We start from the raw sequence: 18,997 nt of genomic DNA, 5'->3' as shown, positions 1-18,997 counted from the left end.
GAGGAATGTTTTCTAAAGCAAAAAGTGGCAGATAGGTTGTTCGACCTCATAGAGTTATCATCAATTGATTTGTTCACATCAGAGGACAATAGGAAAGTCCAGAAATTTGTCTCCATTCTTCAGATCAAATTCAAATCTGCTCTGGATGCTTTCCTATTCAGGTAGGAAGCAGATCTGCTGTATGCCTTTCCTTCACTCCCATTGGTAGTGAGAATAGTGCAGAAGACACTCCAAAGACCAGGTGAGCCTTATCTTCATTGCTCCAATGTGGCCCAGGCAAGTGATGTTCTCTTACCTCGTCAGATTGTCAGTCAGCTTGTCAGTTCCGCTGGGATACAATCTTTTACTTACTTACCTTCCCTTCCCCCTACCTCCCCCGCCCTCCCTCCCCCCCTACCTAGTTGTAATCAAGCTAGGTAGAGAAAACATGGAACAAATCTATTCTTCTTTCACCCATCATCAACCCATATCACATTAAATCTTCACTGATGGTAATTGTGCTATTCGTACATATGACTGTGCATGTAAAACTGCCCCCCCCCCCCCCCCCCCCCAAAACCCAACTCACCTCCAAAACCTCACCTCTTACAGTGGTATATTAACTTTCTGATGAGCATCCACAGAGTCTGTGTCTCGCTGTCTCTCATTGAGTTAAAGTATATACACAATACTAATTAAGGTTTCTAATTCCATGATGTAACCCAAACTTGACACACATCAATATCAACGTCTAGACTTCTTATAACAATGAGTTAGGAGTCAATGCTGATGTGTGTCATGTTTTTGGGTTAAATCGTGGAATTATAAACCTTTGCACTTTAACTCAACAAAAGTGTGTTGCAAGCATAGTTACATATTGAGGTACTTTTAAGTATGTGTGCGAATGGGATGTGGTGAGTGTATGAATGGTGGTTCTGATAACGTCCATTATTGATTTTAGATATTGGATGTTCTGAATTATTGCATATGTTTGTATATGTATGTGATATTTTGTATTTTGCATTTTGGAATAAAATGGTATCTTTGTAAAACTGTATTTAAAATAATTATTCCTTTATCCCAGGACAAGCAGGATGCTAGTCCTCACATATGGGTAACGTCACTGACGGAGCCCTATCGTGGAAAACTTTCTGTCAAAGTTTCTAGAAACCTTTGACTGGCATCCTGAGCCTACTGAGCATGCCATGATCCCTCGAGCCACAGGGGGTCTCCCTTCAGTCTTCCTTTTTCCACGAAGCCATTAGCCTTGTGGTTCTAGGAGTCCTATGTGGTGAATTTCACCATACAAAAAAGTTTATTAAAACTCGGAAAAAACTTTCGACACCGTAGGGGTCTCCCTTTTTTTCCATCGTGGTAAGTCTTTTAATTTTTTCCATCTGTTCCGAAACCGTTTAACAGTGCCTGAAAGTCATCGACGGCTGTCCGACTCTCATAATGGCTACGGGTTTCAAAAAATGCCCAAATGGTTGCCGCATTATGTACATTACAGACCCACACTTGGAGTGTGTACTCTGCCTCGGCGAGAGACACCACGTCTTGACATGCCCAAGATGCGCCGAGATGATGCCGAAAGGCAGAAGACTACGGATGGAGAAAATGGAGCATTTGTTCCATCTCCAATTAATGCCTTCGACATCCACACAGTCATCTCTGGCTGGAGCGATTTGGAAGGTCGTCCTCAAAAACCTGAGACCGGATGAAGCAGGGGATCAGCCGTCACCAACCCCTTCAGTCATCGAGAATGGCGTTGAGCACAGGCAGAAGCATAGTCATCGGAGGCCTCACGATCCCGAAAGCGATCCGATAACCGGAGCTCCATCGACAGATCCAGAATCAGCACCGAAGAAACCTTGGAGAGAGGACGCTCCACCGAGGCCTTCCACTCCAAGGCGATCCCCACCGATATCTGTGTCGGGAACTGTACCTCCACAGGGCCCTGCGGAGGTACCGTATTGCCTTCACTGCCTCCCCCCATAGCTGCTCTGGTCTCACCAGCTATGCGGGCGGAACTGGACGGGTACATCCGCCAGGCAGTTAGAGATGCGCTCCTCGATATGCCTCCGCTGCCAGCACAGAGTCCATCAAGGCCAGCACCATCACCGGTACCGGTTCCACTTCCATCACCGGTGCCCATACCGATGGCATTATAGACTCTATCGCCGGTTCCACCGATGCCGGATATATCCTTTTTTGTGCCAATTTTAGCAAAATTGGACACTCTGTGCCATCCCGGTAAAATTTCCAGTTACCGATGCCAGCACCGAGGGAAGAGGACATAGCAAAGGAAATACCGATGCCTGAACCACTCTCAGGCCCATCGGGAATTACACATCCACGCCCATCGTTTTCTCCACTGTTTCCATCGAAACCCCTGGAAAAACTGTCTATGCCAACTGTACCCATCCACATACATCGGATACCTGGGATGATCCCAATACTGATACCTCTTCAGAGAAAGTCCTCTCAGAACCTTCTCCTCCAGAGGCTGACACCATCCCCTTCCAACTTGAATCTGAAGAGGACACCAGACAAAAACTCTGGACTTTGTTACAGTTCATGGACCCACCTAAAGAGGTGTTAGCAATTCCATTTCAAGAAGTCCTTGTTGATTTGCAACAGACTATGGGAGCATCCCTGCACCATACCACCAGTGAATAAAAGGACTGATGCTACATATCTAGTCCAACACATCCCAGCCTTCCAAAAGACTCAATTACCTCATCAATCAGTAGTAGTTGAGTCAGCTCAAAAGAAATCCAAACAAATAAAGCCTCATTCATCTAATCCACCGGGTAAGGACAATAGATTCTTGGATAACATAGGCAGGAAAATGTTTCCAGGATCCATGTTAGTTTCCAGAATTGCGCCCTACCAACTATATATGACGCAATATCAGTGTAATTTATGGAAACAAATTCAAGAACTCTCTGAAACTCTCCCCCAGCAATTCCAAGATTCTTTCACTTCCATAATACATAAGGGATTGGAAGCTGGGAAACACGAGGTTCGTGCAGCTTTCGATCATTTTGAGACTGCATCAAGAATGTCGGCCACCGGTATAAGTGCCCGCATGTGGGCCTGGCTCAAGGCCTCCTACCTGAGACCGGAAGTACAGGCGAAAGTGGCTGATCTCCCTTGTGTAGGGGACAATCTCTTTGGAGATAAAGTAAAAGAGGCAGTTTCCCAGCTAAAAGAGCATTCAGAAACTTTGAGCAACTGTCCTCTGCGCCTCAGGAGTCTCAAACATCATCAAGAAGACTCCCAAGGAAAGAATCTAAACGGCCATGCTACAGGCAAGGCGTTACTATCCACCTCCTGCCCGTGGAAGATCATCTAGACCAACTCGAACGCAGACCCGGCAACCAGGAGCACCGAGAGCTCAACCCCCTCCACAAACAGGGTTAAATTCAGGATTTTGAAACAACATCAGAGAACAGAAGCCTGTTTAAAAATCCGACCCCAAATTTGCCAGCCGGAGGTCGTATCATGTTTTTCCAACACAATTGGTCATGCATCACCACGGACCAATGGGTACTCTCCATAACATCTCAAGGGTATCACCTGGACTTCCTCACTGTACCAAACGATACTCCACCCACCTCATCTTGGACAATAAACAATCAATCCACACTCTTACAAAAAGAATTGTCCACCCTTCTGAGAGCCAGTGCCGTGGAACCAGTTCCCCGACCTCAGCAGGGCAGAGGATTCTACTCCCATTATTTCCTCATTCCAAAGAAAACAGGAGGGCTACGTCCCATATTGGACCTCCGGAATCTCAACAAATTCCTGAAAAAAGAAAAATTCAGGATGGTGTCATTGGGCACCATGCTACCTCTACTTCAAAAAGGAGATTGGCTCTGTTCTCTGGACCTTCAAGACGCTTACGCTCACATTCCAATATTCCATCCTCATCGCAAGTATCTGCAATTCCTAGTAGGAACTCAACATTTCCAATACAAGGTGCTACCATTCGGTCTTGCCTCAGCACCTCGAGTGTTCACAAAGTGCCTGGCAGTGGCAGCTGCCCACTTGCACAAGGAAGGCGTGCACGTGTTTCCTTACCTGGACAATTGGCTCATCAGAAGCCAACCAAGACAAGGAGCTCTCAACTCTCTCAAGCTCACAATAACTCTACTCCATTCGTTGGGATTCCTCATCAACTACCAGAAATCCCACTTCACACCATCTCACCTATTACAATTCATCGGAGCAGAATTAAACACCATTAAGACAAAAGCTTTCCTTCCAAAAGACCGAGCACAGACACTCGCTTCTATAGCAGGCTCTCTCCGCACACACATGCAAATAACAGCTCATCAATGTCTCTCTTTTGGGTCACATGGCCTCCACAGTTCACATCACTCCTATGGCCAGATTAGCCATGAGAATTACTCAATGGACACTCAGAAACCAATGGATACAAGCGATTCAACCACTGTCTTATCTAGTTCAAGTAACTCAGCAACTACGGTCCTCGCTCCTATGGTGTACAAACATGGACAACTTGCTCACAGGCCTACCTTTCCAACAACCGATTACGCAAGTGACGTTAACTACAGATGCATCCATCTTCGGGTGGGGAGCACACATTGGACATCTGCAGGCTCAAGGTACTTGGACAAAACTCGAAGCTACGTTTCAGATAAATTTCCTAGAGCTTCGAGCTATACGTTATGCGCTGCATGAGTTCAAGGACTGCCTTTCCCACAAGACTGTTCTGATACAAACAGACAACACAGTAGCCATGTGGTACATCAACAAACAGGGAGCTACGGGCTCGTATCTCCTTTGTCAAGAAGCAGCACAGATTTGGAACTGGGCCCTAACACTCAATGTTTCTATGGGCCACTTATCTAGCAGGCATTCACAACATAGTGGCAGATCGCCTCAGTCGCCAGTTCCAACCTCACGAGTGGTCTTTGGATCTAGAAGTGGTGACCAAGATCTTTCAACATTGGGGCCAACCAACAATAGACCTCTTTGCATCACAAATGAATCACAAAGTGGACAATTTTTGCTCCCTCCACAAGCAGAGAAACCACTTACCCAGGGACACCTTTGCTTGCCACTGGAACTCAGGCCTTCTATACACCTATCCTGTGATACCGCTAATAACCAAGACTCTAGTGAAGCTACAACAGGACAAAGGGGTCCATGATACTCATAGCCCCATATTGGCCTCAACAAGTATGGTTTCCCATACTTCTAGACCTCTCGATCAGAGACCCAATTCGCCTGGGCACAGCACCCACTCTCATAACTCAGGGCAGGTTGCATCATCCCAACCTTCAATCCCTATCCCTCACAGCATGGATGTTGAAAGCTTGATTTGAAAGCTTGATTCTGCAACCTCTCAATCTTTCATCTAACGTCTCTCAAGTGCTTGTAGCTTCACGCAAACCCTCCACACGAAAGAACTATCGTGCCAAATGGAAACTGTTTACCACGTGGTGCACACAAAACAGTGTCGACCCTTTTTCATGCCCTACATCATCGTTATTAGACTATTTATGGCATCTCTCAGACTCTGGTCTCCAGACCTCATCTGTAAGAGTACACTTAAGTGCAATCTCAGCTTATCACAATACTGTCGGAGATGCACCAATATCAGTGCAACCCATCGTTAGTAGATTTATGAGAGGTTTAATTCAACTCAAACCTCCACACCGGCCACCGGTCACAGAATGGGACCTTAATGTAGTTTTAACAAAACACGTGTGTGCTCCGTTTGAACCCATGGATTCCTGTAATGTTAAACTTCTCACTTGGAAGTCTATTTTCTTAATAGCCATCACATCTGCTAGAAGGGTTAGCGAGTTACAAGCACTTGTCACTTACTCACCCTACACAAAATTCCTGCATGATCGGGTGGTACCACACATACACACTCACACTCACACTCTCACACTCACTCACACTCTCACACTCACTCACACTCTCACTCTCACACTCACTCACACTCACACTTACACTTACAGTTACACTTACAGTTACACTTACACTTGAATCAGTCTATCTTGTCTACTTTCTTCCCAAAGCCACACACTCATCAAGGTGAGAGGGCTTTACACACCTTGGAATGTAAACGTACGCTTGCATACTACTTAGATCGCACGGCAGCCCATAGGAAATCCACCCAGCTTTTTGTTTCTTTTGATCCAAACAAACCTGGAAAAGCGGTGGGCAAGCAAATGCTAATTGACTTGCAGATTGTATTCAATTTTGTTATGAAAAAGCAGGCCTTCCTCTCCAGGGGCGAGTAAAGGCTCACTCAGAAAGAGCAATGTCAACCTCAGTAGCACACTATCGTTCAGTGCCAATAGCTGACATATGTAAAGCGGCAACATGGAGTTCTCTTCACACCTTTGCGGCTCACTACTGTCTCGACAAGGAAGGGCGACAAGATTCAGCCTGTGGACAATCTGTCTTTAAAGAACTTGTTTCCAGCATAATCCAACTCCTTACACATCCGCCTAAACCTAAAGAAAGCTATCAATAACACGACCAAAGATTGTTTCTATAAACTTCAAGTTTTAAAAAGGCTAAAACCCCTCCTTTATTTCCACGACTTCAGGACAGTCCTACAAACCATGCTCTTTGCCAAAATAGACTATTGTAACACCCTCCTCCTTGGACTCCCCACCTCTACCACCAAACCTTTACAGATGCTGCAGAATGCCGCAGCTAGAATCTTGAACACCAACCGCGGAGAACACATCTCGCCAATCCTCCGGAACCCACACTGGCTGCCAGTAAACTACAGAATCCTACACAAATCCCTCACCATAATACACAAAACTGTCCACAAACAACTACAGCTTGACCTCGAAATCCCACTCAGACTCCACACCTCTACCAGACCCATCAGAGAAACATACAAAGGAACCCTGCAAGCCCCCCCCCCCCCCCCCCCCCCCAACCAAAGCTACACGTCATACTACGACTAAAGACCGGGTGTTCTTGACTGGAGCCTTGCCATCTAACATTCAGGAAAAAACTCAAGACTTGGCTATTCCGTCAAGCCTTCCCGTAACCTTCAGAAACATTCAAATGGCCTTTAGCCATACCTCGTTAATCATGCAACCAGGAACCTACTAATAAGTATCTAATACGTTTAATCTCCTAATTCTCAATTGTTCTTTGTTAACCTATGCCCCCTATCCTATTTTCCGGCTACTCTAGCCTCCAAGTTATTCCACCCTGTTGATTGTAACTTTTTTGCTCCTTGTTGTTAAATGATTTGTTAAAGTTATACCCCCTTGTTCTATGTAAACCAATCTGATATGGTTATGACCATAAAGGTTGGTATAGAAAAAAATTAAATAAATCAATAAAATAAATCCAACCTTTCATGATTTCAGGCTGCCTCATTTTTCCCAACAGTATACCAGTTGTTGTGCCTGTTGCACAAATAATACACTGTTGGTCCAATACAAAGATGACTCAGCCTGTAGCTTGCTAATCACCCATATGTGAGGACTAGCATCCTGCTTGTCCTGGGATAAAGCAAAATTGCTTACCTTGTAATAGGTGTTATCCCAGGACAGTAGGATATAGTCCTCACGAAACCCACCCGCCACCCCGCGGAGTTGGGTCCGATACATTTTATTATTTTATTTTTGGCTAACTCTCATTGCTACAAACGAGACTGAAGGGAAACCCCTGTGGCTCGAGGGATCATGGCATGCTGGGCATGCTCAGTAGGCTCAGGATACCAGTCAAAAGTTTCTAGAAACTTTGAGAGAAAGTTTTCTGGAATAGGGCTTCGTCAGTGACGTCACCCATATGTGAGGACTACATCCTGCTGCCCTGGTATAACACCTATTACAAGTTAAGCAATTTTGCTTTATGTGGTTATAGGCATTCTGACAGAGCTCCAGAGATCTGCTGTGGAGATGGGAGAACTTTCCATTAGGGCAACCATCTCTGCAGCATTCCTCCCATCAGGCCTTTATGGTAGTGTCCAGACGGAAGCCACTCTTCAGTAAAAGGCACATGAGGAGTACCTTTTACTGAGGAGTTTGCCAAAAGTTACTTAAAGGACTCTCAGAGCATGAGAAACAAGATCCTTTGGTCTGTTGAAACCAAGATTGAACTCTTTGACCTGAATGCCAAGCATCATGTCTGGAGGAAACCAGGCACTGCTCATCACCTTGCAAATACCATATCTATGGTGAAGCATGGAGGTGGTAGTATCATGTTGTGGGGATGTTTTTCAGCTGCAGGAACTGGAAGACTAGTCAATATCGAGGAAAAGATGAACGGAGCAAAGTACAGATCCTGGATTAAAACCTCAAACCACTCAAGCTCAGACTAGGGTGATGATTCACTTTCCAACAGGGCAACAACCGTAGGCACACAGCCCTGCCAATGCAGGAGTGGCTTTGGGATAAGTCTATGAATGTCCTTGACTGGCCCAGCCACAGCCCTGCCTTGAACCTGATTGAATATCTCTGGAGAGATCTGAAAATAGCTGTGCATCGACGCTCCCCATCCATCCTGACAGAGCTTGAAAGGATTTGCAGAGAAGAATAAGAGAAAAATCCCCAAATCCAGGTTTGGCAAGATTGTAGCATTATACCCAAGAAGACTTGAGGCTGTAATCGCTGCAAAATGTGCCTCAACAAAATACTGAGTAAAGGGTCTGAATGCTTATATAAATGTGATACTTCAGGTTTTTGTTTTGTTGTTTTTTTTTTTTAATTAATTTGCACAATTTCTACAAACCTGATTTTGCTTTGTCATTATGGGGTATTGTGTGTAGTTTTAGGAGGCAAAAAAAATGTGCATAATATCCATTTTAGAGTAAGGCTGTAATGTAAAAAAAAAATGTGGAAAAAGTGAAGGACTGAATATTTTCTGAATGCACTGTAGAGTCTGGTTTCTTGGGATTTCCCGTTCAGTTTTGGTCTGCACATTTGTATTTCTACTTTATGGTCTCTTTATTCTGAATTTGGCAAGTGTCTGTCTGTGTTCTGCATGTGTGTCTTAGGGTGAGGTATTCTGCTACCATGTAACTTCTATAGAGGGACCTTGTTCGTTTTCCTCTGATGTCGAAGTCCATGAATAGTTTGTGGCATACAAGACCTCCAGTTGCAAAAAGCCATCGGTGCCTTAGGATTTTAGTGTTCTTTTGACTCAACTGATTGAAGCTTGTCTATAAGCTGTTGGAGTCTGATTTCTTAAAGTTTCTTACCGGGAAAGTAGTATTTCCAGTCACAATCCCTTTGGCTAGAAGAGTCAGTGAGCTTCAAGCATTGGTTCATTACTCTCTACAACAGGGTGATTAGTGCTCTACACCTGCCCTGAGTTTCTGCCAAAACTGGTTTTGATTTTTTTCCTTGAATCAAGCCATTGTTTTGGCCACATATTTTCAAGACCTCAGGTACAGAAAGACGAAAAGGTGCTCCGTTCACTGGACTATAAATCAAGCTCAACCATATAAACAGGTTTTTCATCTTTTAATTTCCTAGATTACTGACACACTGAGAGTAGCTGTTGCCAAATGCATTTTGTCAAACTGGATAGCAAGATTGTATTGCATGGACTCTGTCAAGACTCATTGACTCACCTAAGAGCTGGGTCCATTGAAGACATTTACAAGGCTGCAACTTGGTCATTAGTCCCACTTTCACATTCCATTACTATCTGCACAGTCTATAAAGAAACAGTAACTTTGGGTTAACAGTTTTGCAAAGCCTGTTCACCCTGTAGTCTACTCTCTGTGGGGTAGGGGGGGGGGGGTCTGGATTGCTGTTTAGTAAATGCTCTGCTATGCAACCCTCAGCTTGGGACTCCTCAAGTGCCAAGGCTAATTCAGCCCTGCTTGTTGACTAGGAAAGCAAGTTTGCTTAACATAAATGGGGTTTTCCATAGACAGCAGGATGAATTAACCATGCTTAATACCTGCCTGCCTCCCTGGATAGTCAATTATCTAGCTAAAGCTAAGCTCTACAATTGACTGAAGGGCTCACGAGGCAGCGTGTGTGTGTGTGAGAACTTGCACGCATGTTTAGTAGTAAAATTTTACTGAGCTAGAGAGGTCTGTTTGGATGACATCACCTGTGTGTCATGGCTAATTCATCCTGCTTTCTATGAGAACCTTGTTTACAGTGAGTAAACTTGCTTTGCCATTCAGGATTTATGTTACGTTCCTAATGTGTATTTGAACTTGCTGCTTATGTTAACATTTACTCAACTTTTTTTTTTTTTTTCACATTTCAGGGCAACAGCTTTATAGTTCCAGAGTGCTTCTTGCAACATGCCTACAACCTCCATTATACACTTTGTGCCACTTTGCTGCTAGCATTCAAGGGCCTTTATGGCTATTTCATCATGATCACAAAGGAACTCCCCTTGTCACGCAGAATAGAGCTGGGTATGTTCAGCATGACTGAATCGCTTCCTCTTCCTAGCATCTAGAAGAATGACCTTCTCGGGGAAGATCTTTCAACGGCATGCATTCTTTTGCATGTTATGCACTCAAGACTTTCCTAATCAGTAAAAAAAAAAAAAAAAAAGCTCAATTTGAGTCTGGTTTAGTGGATCAAAGTTCTTGCTGGGAAAAATTAGATGCAGGGATGTGGTTATTTTCTATCAACAAAAAGTTTTATACACAGGTTTAGCTTTCGGGGACTCTCAAGTGTCTATTTTAGAAAATGGTTTACATGTTCACAAATAAACTCAGGTACTCACTATAACTATGTCTAACTAAATATAACTAATGATGATTCAGTGTTCATCAGGCTGATGCATGTTGCTTAGTTATTGTGGGTGCATTTGTGATATCTACATATTCTCAAAGGGCTGTGAGGATCACTCCAAAATGAATTCTCATTCTAATTCCAAAAGTTAAATGAATCTCAGAAGGTTACGATATATTTTATTGGACCAATATAAAAGCATGGTCATCACTGTGGGAGAAGGGAGAGTGAAAAAAAGAGTACAAAGAACGGATGATGAGAGACTAGATTGATGGCTTGTTCTGTGTCCCATAGTTCCTTGAAGCATAGTAACACAAAGTTTCACCCCAGTGCTTCATGGGGCTGAAGGTGACTGGTGAAAATGTCTGCTTGTCCCCATCATATCTTATTTGTATGCCCCCCCCCCCCCCCCCCGCGTCGCGCAGATACATTTTTGCCTCCTTAAATCCATCTGTTTTGTGATATCACCGTAAGAAATGTAGTACATGAACCTTGAAGACCACACACTTCTTTTGTTCCAATGTCAAATACCTGTCCCTTGCTCTTCCTAATTGTGACTGTCAATTTTACTGTAAGATATACATTTCCTGAAACCTCTTATTTGTCTTGTTTCTGTATCTTGACTAGATTATAAGCTTCACTGAGCAGGGATTCTCTCTTGAGTGTATCTGTACAGCTTTTGTATATCTAGTAGCGCTATAAAAATTAGTAGAACAATAATCTTTAAATTATTAACCCAAAGTAGGAGTAAAAATTAAAAGGAACAAAAACAGTTCCTTCACCCACTGCCAACAGATTGAAAGCATGCCAGCAATGTCGGCAAGACGGCATTGGGAGCCAGCAGGACAGCACAACCGGCACTGAGGCTGCAGAACCCCAACATCGGCTCCCCCCGCAGGTACGCGAGTAGAGAGGCACTGAGGCAACGGCAGGGCTACCTTTGGAGGGATGCTCCCTCCCCCTTCAGAGAGAGATGAAGGAAGGAGAAGCCGGTGCCAGAAGACCTGAGCCTGCCCACGGATCACCCCGATCCTGCCCACTACTGAGGGATCACAAGCACACCAGCAACGCTGGCAAGATAGCATGACCGGCACTGAGGCTGCAGAGCCCCAATATCTGCTCCCCCCCCCAGGTACCCAAGCAGAGAGGCACCAAGGCAATGACAGGGCTACCTTTTGGAAGGATGCTCCCTCCTCCTGAGAGAAGAAGGAAGGAGAAGCCAATGCCAGAAGACCTGATCCTGCCCATACTGCTGGGGGATTGAAAGCACGCCAGCAAAGCCAGAGGTGCGTGCCCTTAGCACGCACACGAAGGAGCGCAAAAAAGGAGCTTGCCCTTTTGTGCGCACCTGAGGTGCAAGCCTGTACCACAATAACCTATCCTCTTGACAGAAACCATTCTAACAATGGAGCAAATACACGTTATTGAACCCATTCTTGGACAGGGCATAAACGGTGAACTAAGAAGGAAACACTAAAAAAGAACCAAAAAAGGAATACAAGGCTGATCTTCACCATGAGTAACAACTCCTCCTCACTCTTCTTGCTTTGTTTACTCTGCTCTTAGTAAATGCTCAATCACTATCAAAAAAAATCCCTCTAACGATCTACTAGAGGATTTACATCCCTCTATTTTTTGCATATCTGAAACCTGACTGACTGATAAAGATAAACGTGCTCTTAAACCAAATTTCAAATACTAACTATGATGTATTTCACTTTTCAAGAACCAAACAAAAAGGTGGAGGGCTACTAATAATTTAGTAAAACAAAAAAAGAAAGCACTCAATCTAGTACCTTACCAGGTAGAAATGAACCCACCCTATGAGGTTGCAATCTTAAAATCTCCCCATATATGCTTAGGACTAGTCTACTGCCCCCCAGGAATACTATAAAATGATTTCTTACCTCTGATTGAATTATTTGCTAAGTTGTTTCCATCACCAGAATCTACATTAATTGTAGGAGCCTTCAACCTCCACGTAGACAAAACACCAAGATCATTAACCTGTGAAATGTTTTTAGAAGCAATGGAAGCCCTGGGATGGGCACAATTTGTCTCAAAAGTCACTCATAAAGCAGTGACCAAAGAGTAGTGGATCGGTAAAAACAGGGATTCTTTATTATCACAATCTTTACAAACTGTGATAAAGAATCTCTGTTGTTTTTTACCGATCCACTACTCTTTGGTCGCTCGCTATTCATAAAGCAGGTCACTCACTAGACCTAATATTTGCCAATTCAAGAAATTGCCAAATCAATACCTCGCACACGATTCTGCCCTGGACTGATCACCAACTAATAAAAGCGGACATAGTCTTCACCAACCAAATCCATATTAGTAAAGGTAATAAACTTACTTTTACCTTCAGAAAAAATATAGAGATGGATGTTCTTGCTGAAGCATTAGAAAATAAGATCCATGAACTAAATCTATACAATTCCACATCTGCATTTGATTCCTGGGATAAGATGTTCAACAACATAGCTGAAAACCTGAGTCGTCCTCCAGATAAAAACTATTAACAAAGAAAAGAATACCTCCAATCATAAGAAACCCTGGTACAATGATGAATTAAGAAGCACTAAACAGAAACTTAGAAAACCAGAGAAACAATGGCAGAAACGCCCATCTGCGGATTCACTAGAAAAATATAAAGCTTTCCTTACAAAATACTGTGCAATAATCAATAAAGCAAAAAAAAATTACTATGCTAAACAAATTTATGGACTTATATTTAATTCTAATCTGCTCTTTGAGATTGTTAAACATGTAATTAAAGACGCAACATTGACCATCTCGAGAAACCACAACTTCACAAAGGCCTCTTGCAAAGAATATGCCACTGCACACACAGACAAAATCAATGTTGAAAAAACAATGCACTATCCGTTCTCTAACAAAAACACATGAAGATTCAAATAACATAACTTAAGTGGTCCACATTCAACAGAGTATTGAAACTGGAAAGCAGTCAAATCATAACTAAAATTAAACCTGCTACTCAACTGATTAACTTAGTACCCGTCAGTTCCTTGAAACAAGTACACAGTGTTATCACTTCAGCAATCACAGCCTTAATTAATCAATTACTATCAGAAGGCATTATACCACATAAATTAAAACAAGTGGTGATAAAGCAGATTCTAAAAAATATCAGGTAGAAATGATGACTGGGACAGCTATTATCCAATATCCAACTTGCCATTTCTAGCAAAAGTTCATGAGAAAGCAGTGCTATCCCAACTCGTAAATCACCTGGAAGATCTAAATGTTCTCTACCCAAATCAATTTGGATTTAGGGAAAACCCATTCAACTGAGACATTACTCCTCTCATTAATGGACAAGGTTTTACGAGGGTTCGACACAGATAAGTCAATTAGCATAAGGCAGTAAGATTCAATGTTTGCCTTTGACACTGTGGACAATAACTTATTATGCCATCAGATGAGAAATTAGGGATTGACGGAATGGTTCTCAGATGGTTTACTTCATTTCTATCTAACAGAAAATTCCAAGTCAAACTGGGCAACCATATATCTAACACTGTCCAATATGATATGGGGTCCAACAAGGCTCAGCCCTCTCAGCAACACTATTCAATATTTACACGCTCCCACTGTATAAATTACTGATGAATCTAGGAATAAGTTTCTACTTGTATGCTGACTACTTTATTTTACATCCCACACACTGGTTCCTTTGAAAACATAGCCTCGATTCTTTCCACCTACATGAATGCAATACAACATGAACTATTGCAGCTTAAATAGACATTAAACCCTAAAAAGACTGAAATCATTTGGTTGAGTAGAAACTCAAGTTACACCACCTGCCCTCAATCTAGGTAATTTCAAAAGTAATCCCTCAAATTAAGTACGGGATTTAGGTGTACAGCTAGATGAGAACCTCACAATGAAAATGCACATCAGTAAATTAATCAAGACAGGTTACGCCAAGTTGCATATACTAAATCGGTTGAAACCATTATTAACTTTTGTTGACTTTCGCAAACTGATTTGCAAACCCTAATCTTATCAAACCTTGACTACTATAACTCCTGACTACTAGGTCTTCCAGGAAGTCACCTAAAACCACTACAACTACTACAAAATGCTGCAGCAAGGCTATTAGTAGGAATTAGGAAATATGATCATATTGTACCCTCACCGATATCACTACATTGGTTACCATTACAATTCAGAATGTACTATAAAGTACTAACGATAATAATCAACATCATTCACTCCAATACAACCGGCTTATTAGGAGTGATGCTACAACCTTACAATCCTCAGCAATCACTGAGTTCTCAAAATAAAGGACTATTGTCTATTCCCACGCTATGGTGCACACATCTGACACAAATAAAAGATCGAGTGTGTTCAATAGCAGGTCCAAAGCTGTGTAATACTCTGCCTGAGTTATTACGTATTTTACCAGATAGAAAGAAATTTAAATGTGAACTAAAAACATGGCTATTCAAAAACACACAAGATTTAACTTAAAAACATCAGAATAAACTGAACCATGAAAACAAGGAGGACAAAAATAATATAATCATGAAGAATAAATCAGATGAGAGAATGCAAGATTCTCAAAACAAATCACTGACTAAGAAGTGAATATAGTCACTTTGTTTTTAATTATCCTTACTCCTTGCCTTAAATAATATATCAAATTTAATATGTACTAGAAACTTTCTCTTGATAGATATCAATAACAGACTGTGAATACTGCCTGTATCAATCTATGTTTATTATTTGTGTGTTGAGATAAAATTATGAGCATTACTTAGTAAACCGTTGTGTTCTACACATGGAACAACAATATATAAAATGTCTAAATATATAAATAAGAAATGTCATCTGCTGGTACCCTAACATAATCAGCAAACGTCTCCTCGAGGAGAAAAAAAAAACTCCTTAAAAACATACATTTTGGGAACTACCCTTAAAGCAGAAAATCTGATATAAAAGCATCTTTTTATAGTGGCCTTTCTCTATTCCCTGTTATCAGCGAATCACCTTACAACAGTTTGTTTTTTTTTTGGGTTGTTTGTTTTTTTTTAGTGTGAAGCATCACTTAATCTGACCCTGATCAATAACTCCTCAGAAAATCTTAAGTAGGTCATATGTTTCTGTCACAATTCAATTGATGGGGATAAATAGAGCAAGCACAAAACTATAACAAATACACGAGTAGGGAGACAAAATAATTCAGACTTCAGCCACTGATTTATTTATTATACATGCAATGAAAATCAAATAGCCATCAAGTCTGTAACAATCAACTAATTGCTTGTAATCAGCTGTGACTGACATTGCACCAGGAATGAAATTGGGTGATTATAATGTTCTTTATCTGCTGTCATATTCTGGATTTCTGACCGGCAAACTCACCTACCTAGTTCCAAGTGCTGCTTCAGGGACAGTAGAGAACAAAGTAATTAGCTGGTTATCATAGTCTCTAGTTTTATTATTTTCAGTAAATATACAATAGTCAAGTGAAACTTAAACCTTGGTCCCTATTTATGCACGTACCTCTCTGCAGATGTATCCCTTATCTACATATATATAGGTATCTGACTATAATTTGTTAGAATAATTTTCTGACAAATTATTTAATATTTGTATTCTGATCCATGGTTAGATATCTGCGGTATATAATGTGGATTTAAAAAAAAAAATAGAATAATAAACACATTTTGGTTAATTCATTATAAGGGAGATGTCATTGTGTCTGATATTCTGCTTGTAAATGGAGTTTTGGGTTTGATTTATTTTTCCTAAAAATAAATTTCCCTTCACTATAGACTTTTGAAACATGATTGTGGTTTTGGCTGTGTAAGTTCATTATATTGATTTGGCTATTTTTTAGAATCTTTTGCGACATGAGTTTTGCTCCTGTTTTGTACCAGTGATTTAAAGATATCTCTCAAGGGTATTTGGATATGATAACCCATTCAACTTTTCTCATTCATTTTGGAATTATTTTCATATTAGTCTTTTGAGGATATGTGGGTATCAGGCCTTTTAATAATTGAGTGATATTCATCTGTTGGATCAACACTATATTATGGTAAGTTTTATGTAGTCATTATTATGTTTTAAGGGTATGAGCTTTTTGAGTTTCTGTTTGTTATTTAGTATGTTTAGTCCCAGGTATAACTTTGCCTTTTCGTATTTTATTATTTTTACAAAAAGGGGAATAGGAAGAGGCAATATCTGCAATAAATGGGCAGATCAAGACTTAAAATGGTAGAACAAAATTACACATCCAAAAAGGTAGAGAAAAAGGACCCAAAGTAGGAAAAATTAAAGTAGATAATCAAGCTTGTAATTGGTGATTAACAGTGGTTTGCAATCTTAACATAAGTGTAGTGATCAAAGCCAGAGAAGATGAGAGCGCCTGATGAACGAGACATGAGTAGATACATGTGTGCTGAAATTCAGCATATATTTCCTTTACTCACAGCTATAAACTAATGGTGTGCTAATGCATAAGGAGTTAAAACATAAATGAGTGCTAAAACAAAAATGTGCACACAAAATATGATTTGTGTGCATAAAAGTGCACAAAACATGAGTTTGGGACACAAAAGTGCACATTAATGCCAAGTCTGGTTTAATAATAGATTTATACATACAACAAATGCAGAATGCATGCATACAGTCTCATTTGCATATTTATTGGGGACAATTTTCGAACTATGCATTTTGGGACAAAATCTGTGGGTACTTTTTAATGGTGGACTCTGCCCCAGTTTTCAGAGAAAACACATACGGTAAATCCTTTGGTTTGAAACTTGACACGGGTATGCATATGCACCTGCTTTTTAATGGAAAATGTGTCTGAATTTGAAAATGCAATCTGTGTGGTATTTCTTCCCTGACCAAAATACACCCACAGGCATGCCTTCTCTTAATTTAGCTAAAAGTACAGGCACCCCATATTGTATGTGCTTCTAGCCACATTGAGGGAGGGCAATTTCCAGAGGGTTAACTTTCACGTGTAAATTGCTATTTCACATATAAATAAAAGGCTTGGAAGATTGTCCTTTTTGGAGTATTACTATCTTCCTCTCAGAACATATTAATATTTTATTCCATTTGTCAATTTATTAACAGGATATTGCCTAGCCCTGTCTTACTTTTGTCATAACCTGTTCCTTAGTGGTTTTCTTTTTACTCTTTACATAGCCTTTTTAAAATTCATATCTTTGCACAAATATCCAGTATTCATACATTCTTCACTAATATATTAACCCATCCCACTTCCCCTCCCTTCCCCTCCTTAGTATCCACCATTTTGATGCAATTTACATAGCCTTTTAAGTATGTCTGCCTAATATTGATGTACTGTTTTCCCTGTAGAAAGGCATTTCTGTGCCAATATATTACCATATTGAAAGGTGATCAATTTATTTCTTACTCAAACTTGTTCACCATTTTCCTTTTTTTTTTTTTTTTTAACCCCCTCATTCTCCCTTTCCTCTCTCTATCTTTTTGTCTTACATTTGTTAAGTTTGCAAGCCACTGTTAAGCACAGATTATGGTGCTTGGTTGTCTGGGCTCATTTTTTTTGATCCACTCTTTTCCTTCTACCTCTTTGGATGTAATTTTTCCTCACAATTTTCCATCTTGGTTATCAAAGAAAAGGGCATAGGTAGGTATTGTATAGCGGATCAACTTGTATCTTTTATATAGAATAGGGGTATCAGTAGGCAATAATTAGCTTTATATTTTAAAGGTGTTGATGCCTCGAAAACCCAAGTAAAGCAAAGAACTGAAGTTTTGTCATTACCCCAAGCATACAAAAACTTCTGCCACAATAAATCCTTAAGGTTCACCTTTCTCATATTTGAAGATGTTTGTAGTTTCACGTTAGGGTTGACTTTACCTGAGCTTCAAAACTGATTTGAAGGCTCTTGTAATGGGGCACTTTGGCTTCAGATAAAGATATAGGCTCAGAGATGAATGGTACCAACATTGAATCTAGCAGATTCATTAATAAAACCTGCTCATAAAATTAGTGAATGTAAAATTAGTCTAAATTAAACATAACATATCTTTATTTAAAGGGGTCCACCACTCATCTGATAATGTTACTGTAAATAAGTGCTATAATCACTTGCCACACGAGGTTTTCATTTTATAAGTAGCATATGTTAAATCTTTAAAAATATATATTTTTAGTGTTGCATGACAGTAGCAAGACTTGGAGTTTGATGTCACTGTAGAAGTGTCAGCCTATGTATGGAGCTGCAGTATTCTCACTGCGGGAATTG

General features: G+C 40.9%; 1 protein-coding gene across 1 annotated transcript in view; it reads left to right on the top strand.

Moving 5' to 3' along the window:
* Window positions 1–18,997, top strand: part of FAM135A (family with sequence similarity 135 member A) — a 391,169-nt gene that overhangs the window by 209,868 nt on the left and 162,304 nt on the right. Inside the window, 1 exon segment of the mRNA XM_029595652.1 lies at window positions 10,228–10,381. Coding sequence (XP_029451512.1) covers window positions 10,228–10,381 — 154 coding nt within the window.

Source organism: Rhinatrema bivittatum, chromosome 3 (assembly GCF_901001135.1).
Source record: "Rhinatrema bivittatum chromosome 3, aRhiBiv1.1, whole genome shotgun sequence".
NCBI classification, from domain to species: Eukaryota; Metazoa; Chordata; class Amphibia; order Gymnophiona; family Rhinatrematidae; genus Rhinatrema; species Rhinatrema bivittatum.
Note: the sequence above shows the minus strand (reverse complement) of the source record. Positions and strands in the feature narration are given on the sequence as shown.